This window comes from Microcebus murinus, chromosome 14, assembly GCF_040939455.1.
Source record: "Microcebus murinus isolate Inina chromosome 14, M.murinus_Inina_mat1.0, whole genome shotgun sequence".
Lineage (NCBI taxonomy): Eukaryota > Metazoa > Chordata > Mammalia > Primates > Cheirogaleidae > Microcebus > Microcebus murinus.
The window spans coordinates 25,884,660-25,908,509 of record NC_134117.1 but is presented as its reverse complement, the minus strand read 5'-3'; the positions used below and the strand labels follow the sequence as shown (position 1 = coordinate 25,908,509).

At 40.5% G+C, this 23,850-nt stretch overlaps 1 protein-coding gene across 1 annotated transcript; it reads left to right on the top strand.

Annotated features, from left to right (window-relative positions):
• The first annotated feature begins 17,561 nt into the window (after window positions 1-17,561).
• WNT8B (Wnt family member 8B) lies at window positions 17,562-23,037 on the top strand. Its single transcript, XM_076009651.1, has 5 exons — window positions 17,562-17,687; window positions 20,244-20,382; window positions 21,237-21,362; window positions 22,141-22,283; window positions 22,492-23,037. The coding sequence occupies exons 1-5, from the start codon at window positions 17,562-17,564 to the stop codon at window positions 23,035-23,037; spliced, it is 1,080 nt and encodes a 359-aa protein (XP_075865766.1).
• The last annotated feature ends 813 nt before the right edge of the window (window positions 23,038-23,850 follow it).

Genomic DNA, 23,850 nt, shown 5'->3' with positions numbered 1-23,850 from the left:
CATTCTTTAACAGAGATTACTACCTCCATGTCTTTCTAAAGGTATGTAGTAGGGATTTAAGCAGGGTCAGTTTCTCTTCTGCAATAGGGTAAGCATTTATGTAAAATCTTTGAAATTTAAGACAGCTTTTGAAAAACATCATCCTTTGGTTCTCTTCGTTTATGTTATTAGAGTAACCTTTCTATGGCTCTTGAAATTTCATCTGATAATAACACGTGGGACCCCTGATTACCCAAGAGATCAGTTATTGTAGGAATCCATCTTCTCACCATTGTGTATAGCCAAAATTATTGCTCTCTACATGTATGTGCTACTATTTTCAAATGTATATTATGAACAATAAAATACAAACTCATTTAAAAATTATTGAATTCCTGATAGTTTTTTGTCATGGTAAGTTTTTGTTATGCTGAGTTTTTCCACTAGCAGATATAAAAAGAACAAGTACAATCAAGTGAGTGTCCACTAAACTGTGTCACATTAGGAAGGGAGTCTTATCCTTGAAGAGACTGAGAATCTCTGAAGTTAGAGAAAAAAATGAAAAGTAAGATGTGAGAAACTGCTTTGGAATCTAGAAAATAATATGCCAATAAAAAAAGACTCACATATCCTGGCCAGGTGTGGTATCCTAGCACTTTGGGAAGCCAAAATGGGAGGATCACTTGAGGTCAGGAGTTCTAGACCAGCCTGGGAAACAGTCAGATCTCATCTCTACAAAAAGTAAAAAAATTAGCCAGGCATGGTGGTGTGTGCCTGTAGTACCAGACACTTGGGAAGCTGAGGGGAGAGGAGCACTTGAACCCAGGAGTTGGAGGTTGCAGTGAGCTATGACTGCACCACTGCAGTCTACTGGTCAATATAAGACTGTGTCTCAAAAAAAAAAAAAAAAAAAAAAAAGAAAAGAAAAGAAAAAAGAAAGAAAACAAAAAAGCAAAAAAAAGTCACATATCTAATAGCTTCCCTGGTCCATAAAAAAGTGCATGGAGTAACTCTGAGGGACTAGATAAATGAGCAGCTGCACTGTAGGAAGACCTGAGGGCTTGAAACATGACCAGAGAAGTTTAATTCTCAGTTTTATAACGGGATTTCCTCAACAACTTGAGCCCTATGTTTTTCCTTTCAGAGTTACTATTTCACCTGTTGTGAAAGACAATAATTATTATTATTATAATTATTATTAACAACAAAGGCTATGAGATCCTAGGAAGAGACACTTCATTACAGCTCTTCTCATCAACCCAGTTTGTGCAAGCGATGAGGAGAATGCTCTGAGGTGCATCTTTCTTCTTCTTTCTTCCTTCTTTCTTCTTCCTTCCTTCCTCTTCCTCCTCCTCCTCCTCCTCCTTCTTCTTCTTCTTTGATAATATGACACAAAAAGGACCTCCTTTTTGTGTTATTACATAGAGACAAATGGGGCATAAAAAAGGACCAGAAGAAAAGTAGTTTTAATCCAAACCTTCTCTCATCTATGAAAAGAGATTACTTTTTTCCTTTTTCTCAGCTGGGATAATTGGTTTAATGCTCCTCTATACTGGGCAATGCTATTCTCTCTTAGGACGATTAATAAAGTTCCTTTTTCCTGGAATCCAGTGATTCTATTTCCATCAGAAAGGTAGAGGAGAATTCATATGGCTTAGAGAGTGCAGTCAATACAATTTTTCGTAAGATAAATCCTCATTTTTCAGAAAGCAGATTTTTTTTTTTTTTTAACTAGGTAAAGGATCAGGCAGGGTTAACAGTTAAGGGAAACTCTGAGCTTGGTTCACATAAATAACATTCCCCATTGCCTCCCGTTTGAAATATACCTACACTCCAAGGGCCTCTCAAAAGAAACTACCATCCTCTTCGGACAGACTCTCCAGTCTCATTACATGCCAAACTTTTATGGTTTGTTTTTGTCAATCTTTATTGTAAGCCCTTGTTATTGATCATTTTATTTCTCTGTATGCTTCTTAGGTTAGAGTTTTCTCCAAACCAAGAGAAAATCAGACCACAAGGGGATGATTTAGGTTCACCATTATCTGACCTGTCCAAATTCACTTTTTAATAGGTTGTTTTCTCAACTTCATCATCCTCTGGTACCAGCATAGTATGAGGCTATGTTCCAGTAGTCCCAATAAGACCGTTTAAGAGGGACAATAGTTTGGTCTTTCTATGCAACTCTATAGATGAAATTCTTATATTCTCCAGACCAAACTTAAACCATCCTACATAAGTAGGAATTTCCTCTTCTTTCAAAACTGTAATCACTGTTTGCTGCCATAGATCTCAGTCCTTTTCCTGTTCTCAGGCTCTTCAGGTTTACCATATTAGACTTTGAAGGTTCCATTCCATACCAATACCCAGGATAATAAATAATGAACCAATAAATTATTCACCTTATCTGCTCTGACATTTCTTTGCCTCAATCCTAGGCATTTGGTGGAGCCCAGATTCTATAGATTATGGCTTCAGGAGCATTCTCTTTTTAAAATTTTATAATTTGGAAATTTTTCTTTACGAAGGTAGAGAGAACAGCATATATAATGAACCCCCTATAACTCAGCTTCAACTGTTATCAATCCTTAACCAATCATGTTTTTATACTTTCTGTAGCATTTTCAACTGCATATATTTATCTTAGTCTAAATCTTCCAAATACTACCATGGTTCAAAATAGGCAGAAGAGGGCTAGGAAAAGGAATCTTCTGTGTCTGAGAAATTTAGGTCAATAATAGAATGAATTTTGGGGAACATTGTAAAGATATGATTGCCTTTGGGGGAAAACCAAGAATACAAATTAGCAGAAGGAGATAAGTCATTCAAAGACATCTTTGAGTTTATTTCTATTGGAGCTACAGCTGGTTAGCAAAGGCAACAGAAATGAATAGTTGGATCAGACTGGGGAGAGAACAATTTTACAACCCATTTGGATTTAGTTCCATTAAGTAGTGAAAATATTACTAAAGTGCCAAAGCCTTTCAATTTTCTTACCTTGAACTGTTCACCTAGTTATTTCACAGGATAATTCTTAGAGTTACCACGTACACCTACCTTCTACTATACTGAGATAAAGTAGTATTGTATCCGTCAATGCAATTGAGAACATGAAATATTTTCTAAAGTCTGTACTACAGGGAGCAAGGTAACAAGATGAAAAAACAAAACAAAATTCTCTGCTTCCATAATGATTGTGGTAGAAGGTCCTGTGAGCCCAGGCTTTCTGGGAAAAGTGGCTTGAGCTGTTCCTTAGCAGCTTTCACTTAGAGACCAAGGAAAAGAGAGTGAGTACAGCTTATTTCCCATTAGAATCCTCATTTAGATGCTAAGTGCTGAAGTGTTTTGTAGCTCAGTGTTTCTCAGCAGAGCTTGCTACAATACATAAAGAAGGAAGGGAATGAGAACAAGAAAAGGCAGCCTATCACTCTATAAAATATCCTGGAATACAAATGACATTTCAGTTACAGGAAAAAAGATTATCCCTACAAAATTTGTAATTTGTTTGGGAAGGAATCTGCTTGAGATTGTTTTGCAGAGATCCGTGGTACACAGTTGTCCTGTGGGCTACTATATGGCCTTTGCCAATAATTATCTGCCAAGGGCTGGATTTGAAATAATGTAGGATTTTAATATACATTTTAATATAAGGACTTCTAATGAAACTGACACACCTATTTAAATTTTTTAGCCAATTGGTTTATAAGACTTTTTTTTTCATATTTTAGGACACTGTATTATTATATAGAAAATTCACATTTATAAAAATATTTTTAGAATTATTTACAGGGCTGGACTCCCTTTGAAGAAAGAGATGGAGTTTAAATCAGTGAAATAGATATGGGGGAATATGACACAAAGTACTCATTCCTGAATTTTTCCTTTGATATTCATCTTGAGAAAAATCTTCCCTGAGCTCCAATCTCCACTGCAGTCATTTCTTCTTTGTCTTTTTCCTTTCAGGGCCATACTCCTCCAATGAGTTGACACCAGCTGCTTTCAGTTCATAACTCTTTTCTTTTTTTAGTGTATTATGGGGGTACAAGTGTTAAGGTTACATATATTGCCCATTCCCCCTTTCCCCCCTCTAGTAAGACCTTCAAGGGTGTCCATCACCCACACGTTGCATATCTTACTCGTTGTGGTTGTATATATCCATCATAACTCTTTACACTCTATAATCTGGCTTCTGTTCCATGTCCCTACTGAAATAAATCTCTCCATTGATATCAGCTTTGTTTTCTCTTGACGCATTGTTAAGTAGGAGGAAATTTGTCTCTGAAATTCTTAATACTTCTCTTTCCTTCAAGACTTCAGATATCTTGTACCTTCTACTTCCTTTTTTTTTTTTTTTGAGACAGAGTCTCACTGTGTTGCCCAGGCTAGAGTGCTGTGGTGTCAGTCTAGCTCACGGCAACCTCAAACTCCTGGGCTCAAGCGATCCTCCTGCCTCAGCCTCCTGAGTAGCTGGGACTACAGGCATGTACCACCATGCCCGGCTAATTTTTTCTCTCTATATATATATTTTTAGTTGGCCTATTAATTTCTTTCTATATTTAATATAGATGGGGTCTCACTCTTGCTCAGGCTGGTTTCGAACTCCTGACCTTAAGCAATCTGCCTGCCTCGGCCTCCTAGAGTGCTAGGATTACAGGTGATGTACCGTCTACTTCCTAATCCCTTCCCCTAGCTAAATAGGAAAGCCTGGTTTCAATTGTTTATACTTTAGAATGGATAAAAATTAGTCACGCTGTTCACCCTTGGAAAAAATTTTGCATAAACTTAACTGTAATTGTACAGTGAGTTGTTCCTAGTTTAAATACCCTCAGGTATTGTCAGAGAGGGATAGTGGAAAAAAATTTTTGGAATAATGGGGTATTATTTCACAGTTCTTAGTAGGATCTACCTTCTGTTTAATTATATGTGTGTGTATGTACATATCTCTGCGTGTGCTTGTGCATGTGTGTTCTGTGGGTCAGACATAGTGGAGGATAGAAAGAGCCACAAGGAAACTTACTCAGAAAGAGCTGTCTTTGGGTTCTTCCCAGCCCAAGGCATCTTGAGAGTTCTATGGAGTGAAAAGCTGCTGTCAGAAACTCATTCTAAGAGAAAGTTGTGTCACTGGAGCACCTTCTAGATATAGCTCCAGGCAGCGTCCATACTCTGGACTCTCCCCTTAATCTTTTTTTTCTTTTTAGGAAATCAGACCAGTAACCCCTTAATCTTTTAACCCCTTTTCTATGTACTTCTATGTGCCAAATCTCTAGATGGAGAAGATCTGCAATCTATGTTCATTCACTACCACTTCTTTCCCCTTGGGCCATCACCACAATTATGGTAATCAGATGGTCTCTCCTGAAGTAGGACAGGCAGAGCCTCATGACTCAGAGACGTTTTATGGACCTTAAGAGATGGGATTAAAGGTTAGACAGAAGCCAAAAATGTTACTTAAAGATTTGTGAGGAAAGTTAAGAGAGACGGAAAGAAAACGAGTAAGATATGCAACATTTGGGGGATGGACACGCTTGAAGCTCTTACTCAAGGGGGGAGGGGGGCATGGGCAATATTTGTAACCTTAACACTTGTACCCCCATAATATGCTAAAATAAAAAAAATTAAAAAAAGAAGTGATCAGAGGGCATTAAGATGAAAGTCCTGGGTGTTGAGAAGAAAACATCATATTCTGGAGATTCAAATTCAGAACCTTTGCTTTTTAAAATTATGTGTGGGGGCTGGGCGCGGTGGCTCACGCCTATAATCCTAGCACTCTGGGAGGCCAAGGCAGGTGGATTACTCAAGGTCAGGAGTTCAAAACCAGCCTGAGCAAGAGCAAGACCCCATTTCTACTATAAATAGAAAGAAATTAATTGGCCAACTAATATATAGAGAAAAAATTAGCCAGGCATGGTGGCGCATGCCTGTAGTCCCAGCCACTCGAGAGGCTGAGGCAGCAGGATTGCTTGAGCCCAGAAGTTTGAGGTTGCTGTGAGCTAGGCTGATGCCACGGCACTCACTCTAGCCTGGGCAACAAAGCAAGACCCTGTCTCAAAAAAAATAAAATAAAATAAAATTATGTGTGGGGTGGGGAAAAGAGTAACCCTACCTTAAGTCTAAGCTACATTAACTACTGGAATTCAAACACATCAAGGTACACCTGGCAAACTAGTCAGGCTAGTCTGTAAGACACAAGACTGCATAGCTTCTTGGGAAGGAATGCTCATAGTAAGGGAGAGTGAGTCCAACACATAAAACTGGCTTAGTAACAAGGTCCTAGTTGAGCAAAAGGAAAAGTTAATGTAAATGTAGCATAGTGCTTGGCCCTCTTGATCCAGTGCCCATCTGTGGCATGGGCTATATGTAATCAGGCATGTGTTCTCACCATGGCCACTAAACTGCTACTCATCCAATGTGATGTGGTACACATCACATTGTGTTATGTTTCAACCATCTCATGGGCTATGCTAGTTTGGGGAGATGCCCCAAAATAGGAATAAATGGTTGAAACTAATTGGATAGTGGCTTAAACCCCTTGTCCACAATTAGATAAAATTGATAGAGAATGGGAACTTTCAATTTTCTGTGAACTTGCTAAGGTGGTAAAATAATATAAACTTCTTCAAATGGTATCAGGTGAAGAAAGGCTTTGTCTATTAGTGTGTATGTGTATCTAAGGATAATGAATGTTAGGTTTTAAAAAAAAAGAAATAACAAAAACCACAACCAAAGCACACAAACAAACAAACAAATGAAAGAAAAGAAACTTGGAGACTTTCCAAGAGCTAAAAGAGAAGCTGTGACATTTGTATTTGGGTTGATCCAAAGTCCCTCCCCTCCTGTCCCAGCTCCCTGGGAAAAAATTTTACTGAGGATCTGGCTGATTATGGAATAGGTAATTCAGGAGGCAATATAGCCCATGAGAGAAGCCACATAATGCAGAAAGATGTGGACATTTAAGGAGCTATAGAGCCCTAAATAAAAGAATTTTTAACTGTGGCTGGATTGTGGCTAGATTATAGACACTGAGGTGCTGCAAGGTTAGAAGGCCTCCAGAGCAGAGAAGCAATAGGCAATGATATAAAGTCCACAGGGCTCTGCTTTAGAGGTTACCCACAGCCTCAAAACTGCTAATGCATCTGTATCCATTTGCTATTTAACAACATTTGAAAAGATATTTAGTAATGAAGAGAATAGCGAGGACTTTGACGGGCATTGAAAGGAAGGGGAAAGAACTTCCTTGTAAGTGTTCATAGTAGAGGAGCTGTGGTGGAAGGTGGTGAAGACAAGGACACAGTCTGGCTAACCAGCCTAGATAGGAGCGAGTGTCAGCAGAAGCTACTTATAGTATACATCCATCAATCACCAAAAAAAAAAAAAAGCTACTTACAGTGAGACATTACTGTAAGAGCTCACAATAAATGAGAGAGATCTCAAATTCTGCTGTTGGTAAATTAACTTGTAAGAAGCATGAGGGGGCCTTAGAAGCATATAGAAAAAAGTATAGACCAAAGAGTGAGTTAAAGACTCACTTTGGGATTGGTGACAAGAGTGCAGAGGTGGTCTAAGAATGTAAAATAATAGCTCTGGCATTAAAGGCCTCCATGAGTGGCGGGGCTACAGGACAGATAGCCCCTAGACAAAGACTCAGAATACTTGTGGGCATATTTTATCCCTCAAAATATTTTATTCCTGATATGGGGAAGATGGGCATAAACAAGTCAGTGGTAATTGCTAGGAGAACACTCTATAATACAAAGTAAATCTGCAGGCCGGGCGTGGTGGCTCACACCTGTAATCCTAGCACTCTGGGAGGCCGAGGCAGGCGGATTTCTCGAGGTCAGGAGTTTGAAACCACCCTAAGCAAGACCCCATCTCTACTAAAAATAGAAAGAAATTAATTGACCAACTAAAAATATATATACAAAAAATTAGCCGGGCATAGTGGCGCATGCCTGTAGTCCCAGCTACTCGGGAGGCTGAGGCAGCAGGATCACTTGAGCCCAGGAGTTTGAGGTTGCTGTGAGCTAGGCTGACACCATGGCACTCACTGTAGCCTGGGCAACAAAGTGAGACTCTGTCTCAAAAAAAAAAACAAACAAAAAAAACAAAACACACACACATACACAAAGTAAATCTGCAAAGAAGGAAAGAGATCCATGACTTTAATACTCAGTGCAGTCAGAGACCCATCCTTTCAAGGCAATGACCAATGAGAGATTTGAGAGCTACTAAAACCAGATGTGTTCCATCTAGATACAACAAAGAGAACATCCACCAATTTGTTACTGCTACAGTGGGAACAGCCATTTTTCCCCCAGAAGATTAAAGAAATAACTTGAGTTCTCCTAGGCCCTCAAATTATGACTTGGGTATTAGATGTTTGTAGGCATTTACCTGTTCTCCCTCTGGCCCAGGGTTTCTCAAGTGGGGTGATCTTCAATGCAACCAGCTCAAGGACTTGGACATGCAGGTCCCTTCCACCCATTATTCCTCCTCCCCCATCACCACTACTGAATAAGAGTCTCTGGAGCTGGGGCCCAAGAGTCTTTATGTTTATAAACTCCCTCAGAGGATTCTCCTGTACTTTATATTTTGTTCTCCACTGTCCTAGACTGGTGGAACACCTGTAAAAGAACATGAAAACAAGACAGACTCCATAAGACAGGAACAGGGTAGGGAAAGAATCAAGTCCTGTCTAGGCCAGCACTACGGCCACCTGACAGTTAATGGGAGTTGGTAGAGGATGCTTGTTGCGTATGCCCTTCACCACTGGAAATCATAGTAAGGCCAGGGACAAGTCTGGGGGAGACGCTGTCACCAAAGCCACACTCTTCAGGCTCTTGTGGACCACAGAAGGGCTAGAGTTTCAGTCAGAGTCTTATTAAGGAATGATTCTGCTTATATGGCCAGATCCTAGTCCCTATGTGTTTGCTTTTGAATCAATGGAAACTGCCAGCTCCCAAGGTATTAAAGAGTCTTTCCTAAAATCAGAAAGTGCATTGGTGCTTATTCTCCAGGGAGTCATTATAGGGGTGGAAGAAGTCCAGTGTGGGTGAATCAACAGTGGGCAGTGTGCTAAGGTCAATGCACACTGCTCTTGGGTGAGCAAGGCACTTTTAGCATGAGGTCCCCAAAGGCTGAGCCCAGGAATAGTATCAACACAACACCAGACAGACTCTATTTAATGTATTCTTTTTTTAAATCTCCTATTTCTTTGTAAGAATGGCACTCTTTGAAAGGACCAACCTTTGAAAGGGCTCCAAGTTGGACCTGCCACTTAGATTTAGCATATCTGAGTATATTAGGAGAATTAGTAGGGCTGCAGGTACCAGAAGTTTACATAAATGAGTGATTATGGAATCTTCCCAAGAGTACATTTGCCCTTAAGGAAGAGAACTGAGAAGATCCAGCAGTGAAGCTTGTCACTTGAATTTTTTTAGCAAGCTCCTTGGTTACAAACCAATGGAGGGGTTACTAGAAGGGATACTATAAGTAAAAACTGAGAAAATTATTTTACTAAAACTCTGTAAGTCCCTTGAGCACAAATGATCCTTTTGATACCCAAGTGGAAATATAAAACTCTAAAGGGGGTTAAAAGATATAAAAACAGCATGGTATTGGTATAAAAGTAAGACAAAGACATCTGTCCCTACTTAAAAAATTAATAGACATTTTAAGAGCAGTTTTAGATTTATTTATTTATTTATTTATTTATTTATTTATTTATTTATTTTTGAGCAGAGAACATGCTTTATTGAGAAGTAGATATAGAAGAGCACATTCTACCACATGTTGGGGAGGGTTTAGCTTCTGTAAAAGGCCTTTACCCCTTAAGAAAACCCCCAGTGAAGTTCCTTTTGGATAAATTTCAACAGTGACACTGAAACTGGGGGGGAGTTTTAGATTTATTGAAAAATTGAGCAGAAAATAGAGCTCCTATAAACAGTAATGCACTGCATAATGATGCTTTGGTCAACAATGAACTGCTATGCACAGTGGTCCCATAAAAGTATAATGGAGTTGAAAAATTCCTATCACCTACTGACATGATAGCATCCTAACTTCATAACTCAACACATTACTCACATGTTTGTGATGATCCTGCACTACCAGCCATGTAAAGTATGACACATACAATTATGTAAAGTGTGTAATACTTGACAATTATAATAAATGACTATGTTACTGGTTTAGGTATTTATAATACTACACTATACTTTTAATTATAATTTTAGCATATACTCCTTTTACTTATTAAAAAAAAGCAAACTGTAAAACAGCCTTAGACAGGTCCTCCAGGAAGTATTCCAGAAGAAGGCATTGTTGTCATAGAAGATGACAGCTCCATGCATGTTATTGCTCCTGAAGACCTTCCAGTGAGACAAGATGTGGAGGTAGAAGACAGTGATAATGATGATCCTGACCCTATGTAGGCCTAGTGTGTTTGTGTCCTAGTTTGTAACAAAAAAGTTTAACAAAAAAGTGTGTTTGTTTCCTAGTTTGTAACAAAAAAGTTTAACAAAAAAGTGTTTGTGTCCTAGTTTGTGACAAAAAAGTTTAACAAAAAAGTGTGTTTGTGTCCTAGTTTGTAACAAAAAAGTTTTTTTAAAAAGTGTGTTTGTGTTCTAGTTTGTAACAAAAAAATTTAAAAGGTAAAAAAAAGGAAAAAATGTTAAAATAGAAGAAAGCTTATAGAGTATAAAGAAGAATATATTTATAGAGCTGTATAATGTGCTTGTATTTTAAGCTATTTAAGTGTTATTACAAACGAGTCAAAAAGTTAAAAAAATTTAAATGTATAAAGTAAAAAATTATAGTAAACTAAGGTTAACTTATTGAAGAAAGAAAATTTGTTTTGTTTTGGTTTTTTTTGAGACAGAGCCTCACTCTGTTGTCCAGGCTAGAGTGCCATGGCATCAGCCTAGCTCACAGCAACCTCAAACTCCTAGGCTCAAGTGATCCTACTGCCTCAGTCTCCCAAGTAGCTAGGACTACAGGCATGTGCCACCATGCCTGGCTAATTTTTTCTATATATTTTTAGTTGGTCAATTAATTTCTTTCTATTTTTAGTAGAGACGGGGTCTTGCCCTTGCTCAGGCTGGTTTCAAACTCCTGACCTTGAGCAATCCACCCGCCTCGGCCTCCCAAGTGCTAGGATTATAGGTGTGAGCCACCGCACCTGGCCAGAAGAAAGAAAAAAAAATTTAAATAAATTTAATGTAGCCTAAGTGTACAGTATTCATAAAGTCTACAACAATGTACAGTAATGTCCTAGGCCTTCACATTCACTCACCACTCACTCACTGACTCACCCAGAGAATGTAAGCTCCATTCATGGTAAGCACTCTATACATGTGTGCCATTTAAAAAAATCTTATATACTATATTTTTACTGTACCTTTTTCATGTTTGGATACACAAATACCATTGTGTTACAACTGCCTACAGTATTCAGTACAGTGACATACTGTTCAGGTTTGTAGCCTGGGAGCAATAGGCTACAGCATCTCGGCTTGTGCGAGTACACTCTATGATGTTTGCACGATGATAAAATCACTTAAGGACAAATTTCTCAGAACATATCCCTGTCGTTAAGCAAGCATGACTATCCCCTCAACCACCCCTGCACCCTGGGTCCTCTAGTACTTGTTTGTCCCTACTCTTTCCTACTCTGCTATACATAGAACCCAGTGTGAGTAGCAACAGTCTCCAGAAAGCATTCTCAGGGGATCTGGTGGTTTCCAGATAAAGCAGAGCTTGTGCCTGGCAGTTAGGGTTGTCTTGTGGACATGGAAGCAGAAGGGAGGGCTGGAGCAATGAAGGGATGAAAAAGTAGCAGGTCCAGGTACAGTGGCACATACCTGTAATCTCAGTGACTCCAGAGGCTGAGGTGGGAGGATTGCTTGAGCCCAGGAGTTCAAGGCTTCAGTGAGCTATAATCCAGCCACTGTACTCCACACTCCAGCCTGGGTGACAAAACGAGACCTCATTTCTAAAAAAAAAAAAAAAAGTAGCAGAGACAATGTGATCATTAAGTGGGCTTATTTATGAGTGTGTGCAAAACATCACTTAGATCACCTAGACCTCCCAGAAATACTTATCAAGAATTTTTCAGGAATCAGGAGTCCTGGACTAGCAGGTGGAATAAGAGCAAGGGAAATATGGGTAGGGAAAAGCATAGCAGTTGAGGAGTATGTGCTCTAGAATCAGCCTGCCCAGGTCCCAGTCCTGGCTTTACCACTTAACTAGCCATAAGGTGCTGGCTGACCACTCTATGTTTCAGTTTCTGTGTCTGTAAAATGGAAGATATAATAGTTGCTACCTCATATAATTGTTGTGATAATTATGTGAGCTTAAAATATGTAAAACACTTAAAATAGTACTTGGTGTACACAGAATAAACACTCAATAAAAAAGGATGAAAAAAAAAAAAGGATGATATCTGCCCATAGCAACTGTGGAGTTGCTATGAAAATTTAAAAAGATGATATAGGTAAAGCACTTAGAAGAGTTCCTGACATACCCAATAAGTGTTAGCTATTATTATGTTATATAATTAAGCTTTATATGATATCAGTACACACACACACATACACAGGAAGACTAACAAAAGGAGAAGAAGCAATTATAAAATTTTTACATTGCAGGGTAAAAGCAAAACTAACTATAGTTATTTATGTAAATTGCTTACCACTTAAGCCTAATTACTACGAAGCACGATAACAATTATACATAGCATTAAGTGTGTCAGATTGACTTTGCTAATGGTTTGTACATATGCTCGGTGCTCACTGTCTATTATTCTTATTGTGTGATCATCTGCTAATGTAGCACAGTTGTCTGCTCACTACATTAAAAAAGTGGTAGAAGCACTGGCTTGCCACAGACTTCCTTTTCATGTTCCTCAAAACCTTTTTGCAGTCCCTTTTCTCTTCAAAATTTCTGTTGCATTTGATGATCCTTCCATATATTTTTCAAAACCATTTAATTCGATCCATTTTTATAGAGTATTTACTATGTTCATGGTACTAACTAGATAAGGAGCTGGAGGGTATACAGAGATAATTAAGGCAGCTTGTAAAAGAGAGGAAAGGGAAACCTTAATAAGAAGCAGAAGAAGGCTGGGCGTGGTGGCTCACGCCTGTAATCCTAGCACTTTGGGAGGCCGAGGCGGGCGGATTGCTCAAGGTCAGGAGTTCGAAACCAGCCTGAGCGAGACCCCGTCTCTACCAAAAATAGAAATAAATTAATTGACCAACTAAAAAAAATATATATATACAAAAAATTAGCCGGGCATGGTGGCGCATACCTGTAGTCCCAGCTACTTGGGAGGCTGAGGCAGTAGGATCGCTGAGCCCCAGAGATTGAGGTTGCTGTGAGCTAGGCTGACGCCACGGCACTCACTCTAGCCTGGGCAACAAAGTGAGACTCTGTCTCAAAAAAAAAAAAAAAAAAAGAAGCAGAAGAAAGTTGCTGTGAGACTTCAAGAAGTGCTGGTTGTGGCTTTTGAACTAGTACTTATTCAAGAATAAGTAAGATTTTAAAAATAATAGCTTTATTGAGATATAATCCACATCCTATAAAATTCATCCTTTTAAGGTGTACAAATCAATGGTTTTTAGTAAATTCACAGACTTGTGCAACCCTCACCACAATCAATTTTAGAAAATTTTCATTACCCCCAAAAGAAACCCCTTATCATTAGCAGTCATTCCCCACCATTCTCCATCCCAACCCCCAGCAACTGCTAATCTACTCAATTTCTATGGAATTGCCTATTCTGAATATATCATATAGATAGAATTATATAACTTATGGCCTTTTTATGTTTGGCTTCTTTCATTTAGAATGTTATTTTTAAGGTTCATCCATGTTCTAGCATGTATCAGTACTTCTTTTCTTTTTACAGTTGAAAAATATTCTACTACAGACATACCACATTTTATTTAATCATTCATCAGTTGATAGACATTTAGGTTGTTTTTTCTTTTGGCTATTATGAATAATGCTGCTATAACACTAATGCACAAGTATTTTTTGGACATGTGTTTTCAATTCTGAGTACATATGTAGGAATGGAATTGCTGGGTCATACAGTAACTCCTTTTGAGAAATTGCCAAACTATTTTCCAAAGTGTCTGTACCATTTTACAGTCCCACCAGCAATGTATGAGGGTTCTGATTTCTCTGCATCCTCACCAACATTTGTTTTCTTTTTTTATTTTAACTATTTTAGTGACTGTGAATTTTTGTTGTGTTTTTTATTTGTACTTCCTTGATGACTAATGATGCTGAGCATCTTTTCATGTGCTTATTGGCCATTTGTATATCTTCTTTGGAGAGATATCTATTCTAGTTCTCTGCCCATTTTTAAATCAAATTGTTTATTTTTCTGTTTTTGAGTTTTAGGAGTTTTCTATATATTCTGGATATTAACCCTTTATGAGATATATGTTTTGCAAATATTTTCTCTCATTATGCAAATTGTCTTTTCACTTTCTTGATGGTGTTTCCTGAAGCACAAAAATTTTTAATTTTGAAGAAGTCCAATTTGTCTATACTTCATTTTGTTGCTTGTGCTTTTAGTATATCAATAAAACCATTGTCTAACCCCATGTCCCCAAAATTCACACCTAACCTATGCTTCATTCTGTGAGTGTTACATTTAGGTCTATGGTCCATTTTAAATTATTTTTTGCAGATAGTATGATGTAAGGATCCAACCTCATTCATTTGTATGTGGATATCCAGTTGTCCTAACACTATTGATTAGAAATACTAAGAATAGGTAAGATTTAACGGAACAGCATGAGGAAAGGCATTGAAGCATGAATGCATGGATGTCCAGGAATAGCAACTGGTTCAGCCTCAGAGGGGATATTTAATGAGAAACAAGGCTGGAAAGGTTATGTAGGGTCAGGTTATAGAGGACCTTCAGTATCAAAAGTTGGAGAACTATGGAAGATAGTCCTCAGAAGGATGACATCAAAATTAGGCTTTCAGAAGAGTGATCTACACTTGTTTGGAACGGGGTTAAGACAAATAAGAGAAGTCAGTTAGCAGAGCTTCTACAGTGGGCTAGGTTGGAGGCCACAACTAAGACTGTGATAGTGAAAGTAGAAAAGAGGGAACTGGTATGTAAAAAATATAAGGGTACAATATACACAATTTGTGGTAACTGATTGGATGGTGAGAGCAGATTGGGAGAAACTTCAGAAAATAGTAGTTCCATTAATAAAACATAGTGAAGGAAGGAAGAGAGAGAGAAGGAAGGAAGGAAGGAAGGAAGGAAGGAAGGAAGGAAGGAAGGAAGGAAGGAAGGAAGGAAGGAAGGAAGGAAGGAAAGGAGGGAGGGAGGGAGGGTGGGCTGGCGGGCGAGCAGGCAGGCGGGCCAGGCGTGGTGGCTCACGTCTGTAATCCTAGCACTCTGAGAGGCCAAGGTGGGAGGATCCCTCATGGTCAGGAGTTCAAGACCAGCCTTAGCAAGAGTGAGACCCTGTCTCTACTAAAAATAGAAAGAAATTAGCTGGACAACTGAAAATATATAGAAAAAATTAGCTGGGCATGGTGGTGCATGCTTTTAGTCCCAGCTACTCAGGAAGCTGAGGCAGAAGGATTGCTTGAGCCCAGGGGTTTGAGGTTGCTATGAACTAAGCTGACACCACAGCACTCTAGCTCGGGCAACAGAGCAAGACTCTTGTCTCAAGAAAAAAAAAAGAAAAGAAAAGAAAAGAAAAGAAAAGAAAAGAAAAGAAAAGGTCTGAGAATAGTTGGGAGGGTCCAGGAAAGCATAAACCCTTTGAATGGCACTGAATTTAGGTAGTATTATCAGCAACTGTACATCCTCATGGGATGTGGGAAACTTGTACCTCCATCTAGGAGGATACTGGTTTTACCATGTTCTGTCTGTAGAGAAGCCTCCACCTGTTAAACATTTATACCTTCCATGTGTAGCATTTTTTCCTTCAGTCATATGACTGTCCCTAGATGGCACCCATATAAACACTTAAATTCTTTGCATCTTCTCACAACACACACTTACTATGCTTTCTGCAATCTATATTTTACCTCCCAAAAGGACATCATGCCATTGTCTCATTAATCAAGCACAGGTCCTCCTTCTTTGGTGCTCACTACAGGACACACAGTCTTTTCGTAATATAGGATATTTTCAATATGAGTAAGCAAGCCAGAAGGTTCAAAATAGGTCTGCAACTCAAAGGTTAATAACTCAAGTCAATTTATGGAAATGTTGTCCAAATAAGGCCTACAGTTTTGTCCCATGACAGGTGCTTAGTTAAATCTGATTCATCAATTGGGCTAGACCAGCACATACAAATCTTTACATATTGTGGGATCATCCTAAATGTACCAGATGTCCTAAAATAAATGAATACTGTAGGATCTTCCAGGAAAGAAGAATTCTCTAGTGTCTCTGCCCATCCCTCCCTGTGGTTCCAACTTAGAATCCTCTCACAGGAAGAATCTTCATGCAGGCAAACCTTTCTCCTATGTCACTTGATTTTTGTTTTGTTGTTTAGTTTTCTTTCCTGAAAATGTCTGTTTTATGGAAAATGGAAATAGCCTCTGTCAGATCCGCTAATTCCAAAGTCTTTGAAAGTTATTCCTAGCGTCAAGATTAGGCTCCTTTCCCTGAGGCCAAGGACCTAGCTGACCTCTCTGACATTAGTCTTTAAGGATCAGAAATATCTGGTTACATTCTTGATCTTAAAAAAAAAAAAAAATAAGGATCAGAAATATATCTCCAAACCCATAATGGCTTTGGCAATTGTGAATTCATTTACATAATTTTGAATTTATTTTTGTGCTTTGCTTGTACTACCACCCCCAATAGAACAGTGCTTTTCTTCAGTTGACTTAAGTTTGCCTGCCAAGCTTTAAAAAGTAGGCCTTAGTTGTGCTAGATTTTGTAATCTGTTATGATTTTCCAAAATTCCATTACATCTCTTTCGGAATCCTTTTCATCTTCTCATATGGCAGCCTCCCAGTTTGCTAATAGTGTTTTTCAAAACCTGCTCACATTTTAGGTGTTGTGTGTGTTTTGTATGAAAAGAATCAGGCAAGCCTTTTTGGCCTCTGACAAAAGACTAAACTTTCTTGGTCTGTTTCATTTCCAATCTCCTCTCTGGTGATGTATAGCATCTTATCAGTCTTCAGAATTGCAGGGGCACACCAACTTTCATGGAATGATACATAATGATTCTTATGTTACTTCCTTACATTATAATTGATAAATAATGATAATAGATAACACATTTTGATTAATTTTCAAATGCCTATACTGAAGCTGTTCTCCAAATCTCTAACACTGCAGATCCTGTATGTACATATGTACTTCACTTTCCATATTTATATAATTATAGATCTGCAAAAGATGCAAAGAAATGTACAGGGAAGTCCCATGTACCCTGGCCCTAACCTCCCTCAGTGTTAACATCTTACAACCACAGTACATTATCATAAAGCTTATTCAGACTTCGCCATTTTTACATACACTTATAGGTACTTGTACTTGAGTGTGCATGCATGTGTGTGTAGCTTGATGTAACTTTGCCACTTGTGTAACCATGACCACAGTCATCAAGACACTTAACTCTACCATCTCTCCACGACTCTCTCATGTTACTTTTTATAGCCCACCCATCCCCTATCCCAAATCCCTGGCAACCACTAATCTGCTCTCCAGCTCTACAGTATTTCACTACTGTTATATAAATATACAGCATGCATCCTTCCTTTTGAGATTGATTTTAATGATTCAATATAATTTCCTGAAGTTCATTCAAGTTGTTGCATTTATCAATAGTTCCTTCCCCCACCCCTTTTTTTCAGCCTCCATAATTGCATGAAGTTCTTTTCTTTCTATTGCTGTGTAATATTTCATGGTGTGGATGTACCACAGTTTTTTTAAACATTCACCCACTGAAGAACATTTGGGTAGTTTCCAATTTGGGGCCATTATGAATAAAGTATCCAAGTATGAGCATCTGAATACAAATTTTTTTTTTTTAATTAAAAAGAATTTATTTTTAGATCTTTTCAGTGACTTGGAACCAAGCACAAAATTCTCTGGGATAAATGCCCAAGAGTGCAATTGCTAAGTCATGTGGCAAATCTATTTTTAGTTTTAAAAGAAACAGCCAAACCATTTTCCAGAATCAAATTATATATTTTTGGAATTTAATGGTGACTTAATCCCTAGAAAGATATTCCACTGTTTGCCTCTTCCTGACTGGAGAACTATCCTTCTAAAATCTCATGGAATAAGATGAACCTGGATTTAAACCTGCTTCCCAGGCTGGGCACGGTGGCTCACACCTGTAATCCTAGCACTCTGGGAGGCCAAGGTGGGCGGATTGCTCGAAGTCAGGAATTCGAAACCAGCCTGAGCAAGAGTGAGACCCCCGTCTCTACTAAAAATAGAAAGAACTTAATTGGCCAACTAAAAATATATATAAAAAATTAGCCAGGAATGGTGGCGCATGCCTGTAGTCCCAGCTGCTTGGGAGGCTGAAGCAGTAGAATCGCTTGAGCCCAGGATTTTCAGGTTGCTGTGAGCTAGGCTGAGGGCACGGCACTCACTCTAGCCTGGGCAACAAAGCAAGACTCTGTCTCTAAATAAATAAATCTGCTTCCCTCATTTATTAGCTGGGTGAGATTGAACATATATTTAACTTTTCTTGAGTCTCATATTCCCTATTTGCAAAAGAGATAATAATACCTGAGAGTAAGGATTTAACAAGATCAATATGTAAAATACTGAGAGAAGAGCATCTGGTACACAATCATGAGTTAATGCTAGCTCTCTCCCCACCCCATGGCAAAATAACAATCAAACATTACTCTTAATTTTTACGGTATGGGAAATTTTAACTAACTTTAAAAATCCAAGGAAATCATACTACTTTTTTTTTCTTTTTTTTTCTCCTTAGTCCATCATACTACTTTTATTCATATTATTTTTTACTAAATAAGTTATTTTAGTAGGTTTTTATGCACAATATTTCCTTGGTGAAATTAGTTTCCCTTTCTTCCCATCAATTATATTTGCTGAAATAACCCTTACAACTCTTGGAAACAGAAACAAGTTAGTGTCTCTCCATTATACTCTGTGGTTTGTGTTTTTTTTCCCCTTGTAGGTCAGTGAACAATTTCCTGATGACTGGTCCAAAGGTAAGAAAAAATTCCTTTGATTAATACGGGTTTCACTAAGCATGTTGACCAAAGACTATACATGTCTATTTCTTTTCGTCATGTGCACATCTTTTATTATGCTATAAACATTATAGATAGGAAAACTGAGGCCCAGAGAGTGTTAGGGACACACCTAAAACCACACAGCAAACTAATGTCAGTGTCAAGAACTCAGGAGCACTGATTCTAAATTTATGGCCAGAATTTCCAGAGCCATAAAAGTCAACAGCCTTTGGGCCAGGTATAGTGGCTCACACCTGTAATCCTAGCACTCTGGGAGGCCAAGGTGGGAGGATTGCTTGAGCTCAGGAGTTCAACACCAGCCTGAGCAAGAGTGAGACCCCCATCTCTACTAAAAATAGAAAAAAATTAGTCGGTCATGGTGGTATGCACCTGTATTCCCAGCTACTTGGGAGGCTAAGGCAGGAAGATCCCCTGAGCCCAGGAGTTTGATGTTGCAGTGAGCTATGATGTGCCACTACTCTCTACCCAGGGTGATAGAGCAAGAGTCTGTCTTGGGGGTGGGGGGGAATCAACAGCCTTTCACAGGTGTTAGGCTGTAAAGTTACATATCCTTCTCAGTGCCATAGTGGGATGCAATGCCCCATCTTTAAACTGCTGGAATTGTATTATATGATCTGTACGTGGAAGGGCATTTCCAGCTCCAAAATATTATTTTCTAAGATAGTAACAGAATGAAAATAGATGAAATTTCATGAATTATGTGATTTGGGCTCCTTTTGTAGAGGCAGTAGAATGAATAAAGGATAGTTGGGACTAGAATCTGATAAAACTATGTTTCATTACTAGCTTTGCCATTTGCTAGCTGTGGGACCTTCTACAAAGGACCTCTCTGAGCCTCACTTTCCTTGTCTATAAAATGGTACCTATTTTACAAGGTTATTTGTGATGTTAAATGAGACAGCATATTTAAAATGCTCACTCCACCATTATTTTAGAGGGATGGGAGAATGGGCAGGAAGAGAGTTGCTTGACCAGGTTAGAGTAAATGCCTCCTAAGTTCAATCTGAATTTTGACCACTGTGTCCCTGCAGGCTTACCTGATCTACTCCAGCAGCGTGGCAGCTGGCGCTCAGAGTGGTATTGAAGAATGCAAATATCAGTTTGCCTGGGACCGCTGGAACTGCCCTGAGAGAGCCCTGCAGCTGTCCAGCCATGGTGGGCTTCGCAGTGGTAAGGAAAGCCTTGGCCACAGTTCCCTGGACCCCCTGGTCACAGATTAGAGCCCCAGCAATGGCTCTCTGACTCCTCTACACCCTTATTCTTCACCTGCTCTCTTCTCTCAGGTCATCTCCCTCCCTGGAAGATTTTCTTTCCTTTTCCACCTCCTCTTTCATACCTATAGAGGTTTTTTTCTTTCTTCCCCAACACTGTCAATGCTCGACAAATGGGCCTTGCCTCACCCTCAATCCCATGCCATCCTTAGCCTTCCATTTGGCTAAAAGTTCCTTCACAATATAAATAACATCAGGAGGTAGGAAGGGGGTCATAATTACTACACCTCTTAGTGCCTTCTTTCAGCAGGCTCAGCAGAGGTACTGGGCAAGTGGAAATTGACCTGGAAACCAGATTCCCATGGAGAAGATAGAGTGGCCATGCCAAAAAAATGAAAGAACTGCCAGTCAGAGGTTCTTTTCAAGATTAACTACACATACCTCTTAGACTCCAATGTTCCAGGAGGAAGTAGGGATGGGTTCTTTATAACCTAGCCTTCAGATTCATCTTCTTCCCCATTTCTTCCTCAGGCTCTTTTCCATCTAAATCCTTTACAATCATGTGTGTCAACAATAACCTAGCCACCTAGACATAAAATGAGTGGCCTTCAAAGGCAGGAAGGGAGAGGAGTAAGGCTAAGGCCAGGGATGGAGCAGACCCTGGAAAAGGGTAAGACACATTTTAAAGATGGGGTAATAGGATGCAGCTGGGAAAAGAAGGTATAATCATGGTATTAAAGGAAAGTGGTATGACTGGCATTTCTTCGGGCTGCAATCCCTACCTCTAACTTCTGGATTTTTGGTTCCTGACAGCTAATCGGGAGACAGCATTTGTACATGCCATCAGTTCTGCTGGAGTCATGTACACCCTAACTAGAAACTGCAGCCTTGGGGATTTTGATAACTGTGGCTGTGATGATTCCCGCAACGGGCAACTGGGTGAGTAGCAATGTGGGGATGGTTAGCACAGGCCAGTTAAGTTCACTTATGAGAATGAAACGTTTGGTGGGTAACTTTGTGAAGAAAAGTTGTATTCTTCTAAATATGAGTAAAATCATGCTGAAGATGGGTGAACCAGTCTGAACCCAAACCCTAGAGTGATAAACCAGACTAAATGTAACTTGGGAACCTCTTTTCCCATTGAGTGGTTTCCTTAATTTAAACACAATAATGATTAATAATAATAATAATCATGGAACAACACTCTGCGGACTCAATCCTCTGTTCCTTCTCTCCTTTCATGTTGCCCAGGTGGGTCTATTTTCCACTCTTTACCTCCACTGCCATCTCCAATCCTCTCTGCCTTCCCAATCAATTTCCACCTTGGTTGTTCCATGTTATTTCAGTTGTGCCGGTATCTCCCTCTTAATGCTCCATGCCATTTTGTCCCGTCCGGACCTCAATCACTGGCAGGGCACATGCACCCTCTGCCCAGTGGGTAGAGCCCTGTATGCGGAGAAGCACGCTCACACCTTGCAGAGAATCCATTCGGCAACTACTTACGTCATGGAGCCTTGAGCAAGGGATTGGCTGAGGCTGGAAGTAGAAGCACAAAAGTGGTAAAAACAAATCTAGATTGAAACTAATCCGGATACAGGGCACTCGCCCAACTTAATCCTCTCCTATACCGAACCCCTCCAACCCAATTAGGAACAGCAGGCCAGGAGGCTCCGCACCCGTCTGCTCAATGACCTTTCCTCTTCCCACCCTTTTCCAGGGGGCCAAGGCTGGCTGTGGGGAGGCTGCAGTGACAACGTGGGCTTCGGAGAGGCAATTTCCAAGCAGTTCGTCGATGCTCTGGAAACAGGACAGGATGCACGGGCAGCCATGAACCTGCACAATAACGAGGCTGGCCGCAAGGTGAGTCCCGCAGCCCCTAGGATTGGGCAGTCAGCTCCATCCAGCACCAGCCCCAGGTGCGGACAACTCTTAAATTCATTTAACAGATGGGGAAAATGAGGTAACCAAGCGGGCTGGCCAAGAAGACTAGCTAGATGCCTCACAAACCCTCAGAGGCAGAGGCGCGCCACACGCTTAATCCCGGTCTCACTCCTAGCTCTTTCCCCAGGCGGTGAAGGGCACCATGAAACGCACATGCAAGTGCCACGGCGTGTCTGGCAGCTGCACCACGCAGACCTGCTGGCTGCAGCTGCCCGAGTTCCGCGAGGTGGGCGCGCACCTGAAGGAAAAATACCATGCAGCACTCAAGGTGGACCTGCTGCAGGGTGCTGGCAATAGTGCGGCGGGCCGCGGCGCCATCGCCGATACCTTCCGCTCCATCTCCACCCGGGAGCTGGTGCACCTGGAGGACTCCCCGGACTACTGCCTGGAGAACAAAACCCTGGGGCTGCTGGGCACAGAAGGCCGAGAGTGCTTGAGGCGCGGACGGGCCCTCGGCCGCTGGGAGCGCCGTAGCTGCCGCCGCCTCTGCGGGGACTGCGGCCTGGCGGTAGAGGAGCGCCGCGCGGAGACAGTGTCCAGCTGCAACTGCAAGTTTCACTGGTGCTGCGCTGTCCGCTGCGAGCAGTGCCGCCGGCGGGTCACCAAGTACTTTTGTAGCCGCGCGGAGCGGCCGCGGGGAGGCGCTGCGCACAAACCCGGGAGAAAACCCTAAGAGACTCCTCTCTTGCCTCCTTTCCCCATTTGTTCTTGGCTTCTTTTAGAGACCCCAGTAATAGAGGAACCTAGGGAATGGGGACCACAGCATTCCCAAGCCCAGGGACCCTGAGAGTGAGAGAGTCTGCAATGTCTCCAGAGCTTGCCACTTCCAACCTGTTTTCCCCAATTTCTCTGCGCTCTGTCTGAATCTTCCTCACAGCCACACTTAGGTCTGAGAACTCTGTTCTAAGATTTTGTGCTATTGACCTTCCTTGGACTGGGATGAAAATAGGCGTTCCTCCTCCCACCTCCTAGATGCCCTAAAGCCTGACCTTAGCCTATCAAGCCTTAGGAACCGGAAGGACACTTCTCAGACACGAGGGCCTAGATAAAGCCACGTTCTTCTCCTTTGCCCATTGTCTGCTACCAGGTCTCACCATAGCTGCCTCTCTCTTTTGCAGAGCTCCTCTTGTGTTTCTTATTCCCTGCTAACTGTTGACATAGACTCCCCAGGAATCTCTAATGCTTTCTCTTTCTTCTCCTTTTCCTTTCTTTCCCAGAAGAGAAACTAAGAAAACCAGCCTGGGAAAAAGCATGTTTTGGGGGTTTGTTCCTAGAAGCAAAGGTTGAAGATAGGAAGAAGGAACCCTAAAGTGCTGATTTGCTGAATACCAAGGGTGCTACTCATCCTTGTGACACCACATCACTAATGGATTTTACCAGTGGGGCAATGACCTTCATAGACAATCACCCAATGGACTCCAGACACATATCCTGAAGGCCTAGTAACTATGTAAAGGCAGATTGCCAGTCATTTCCTACCCTTTAA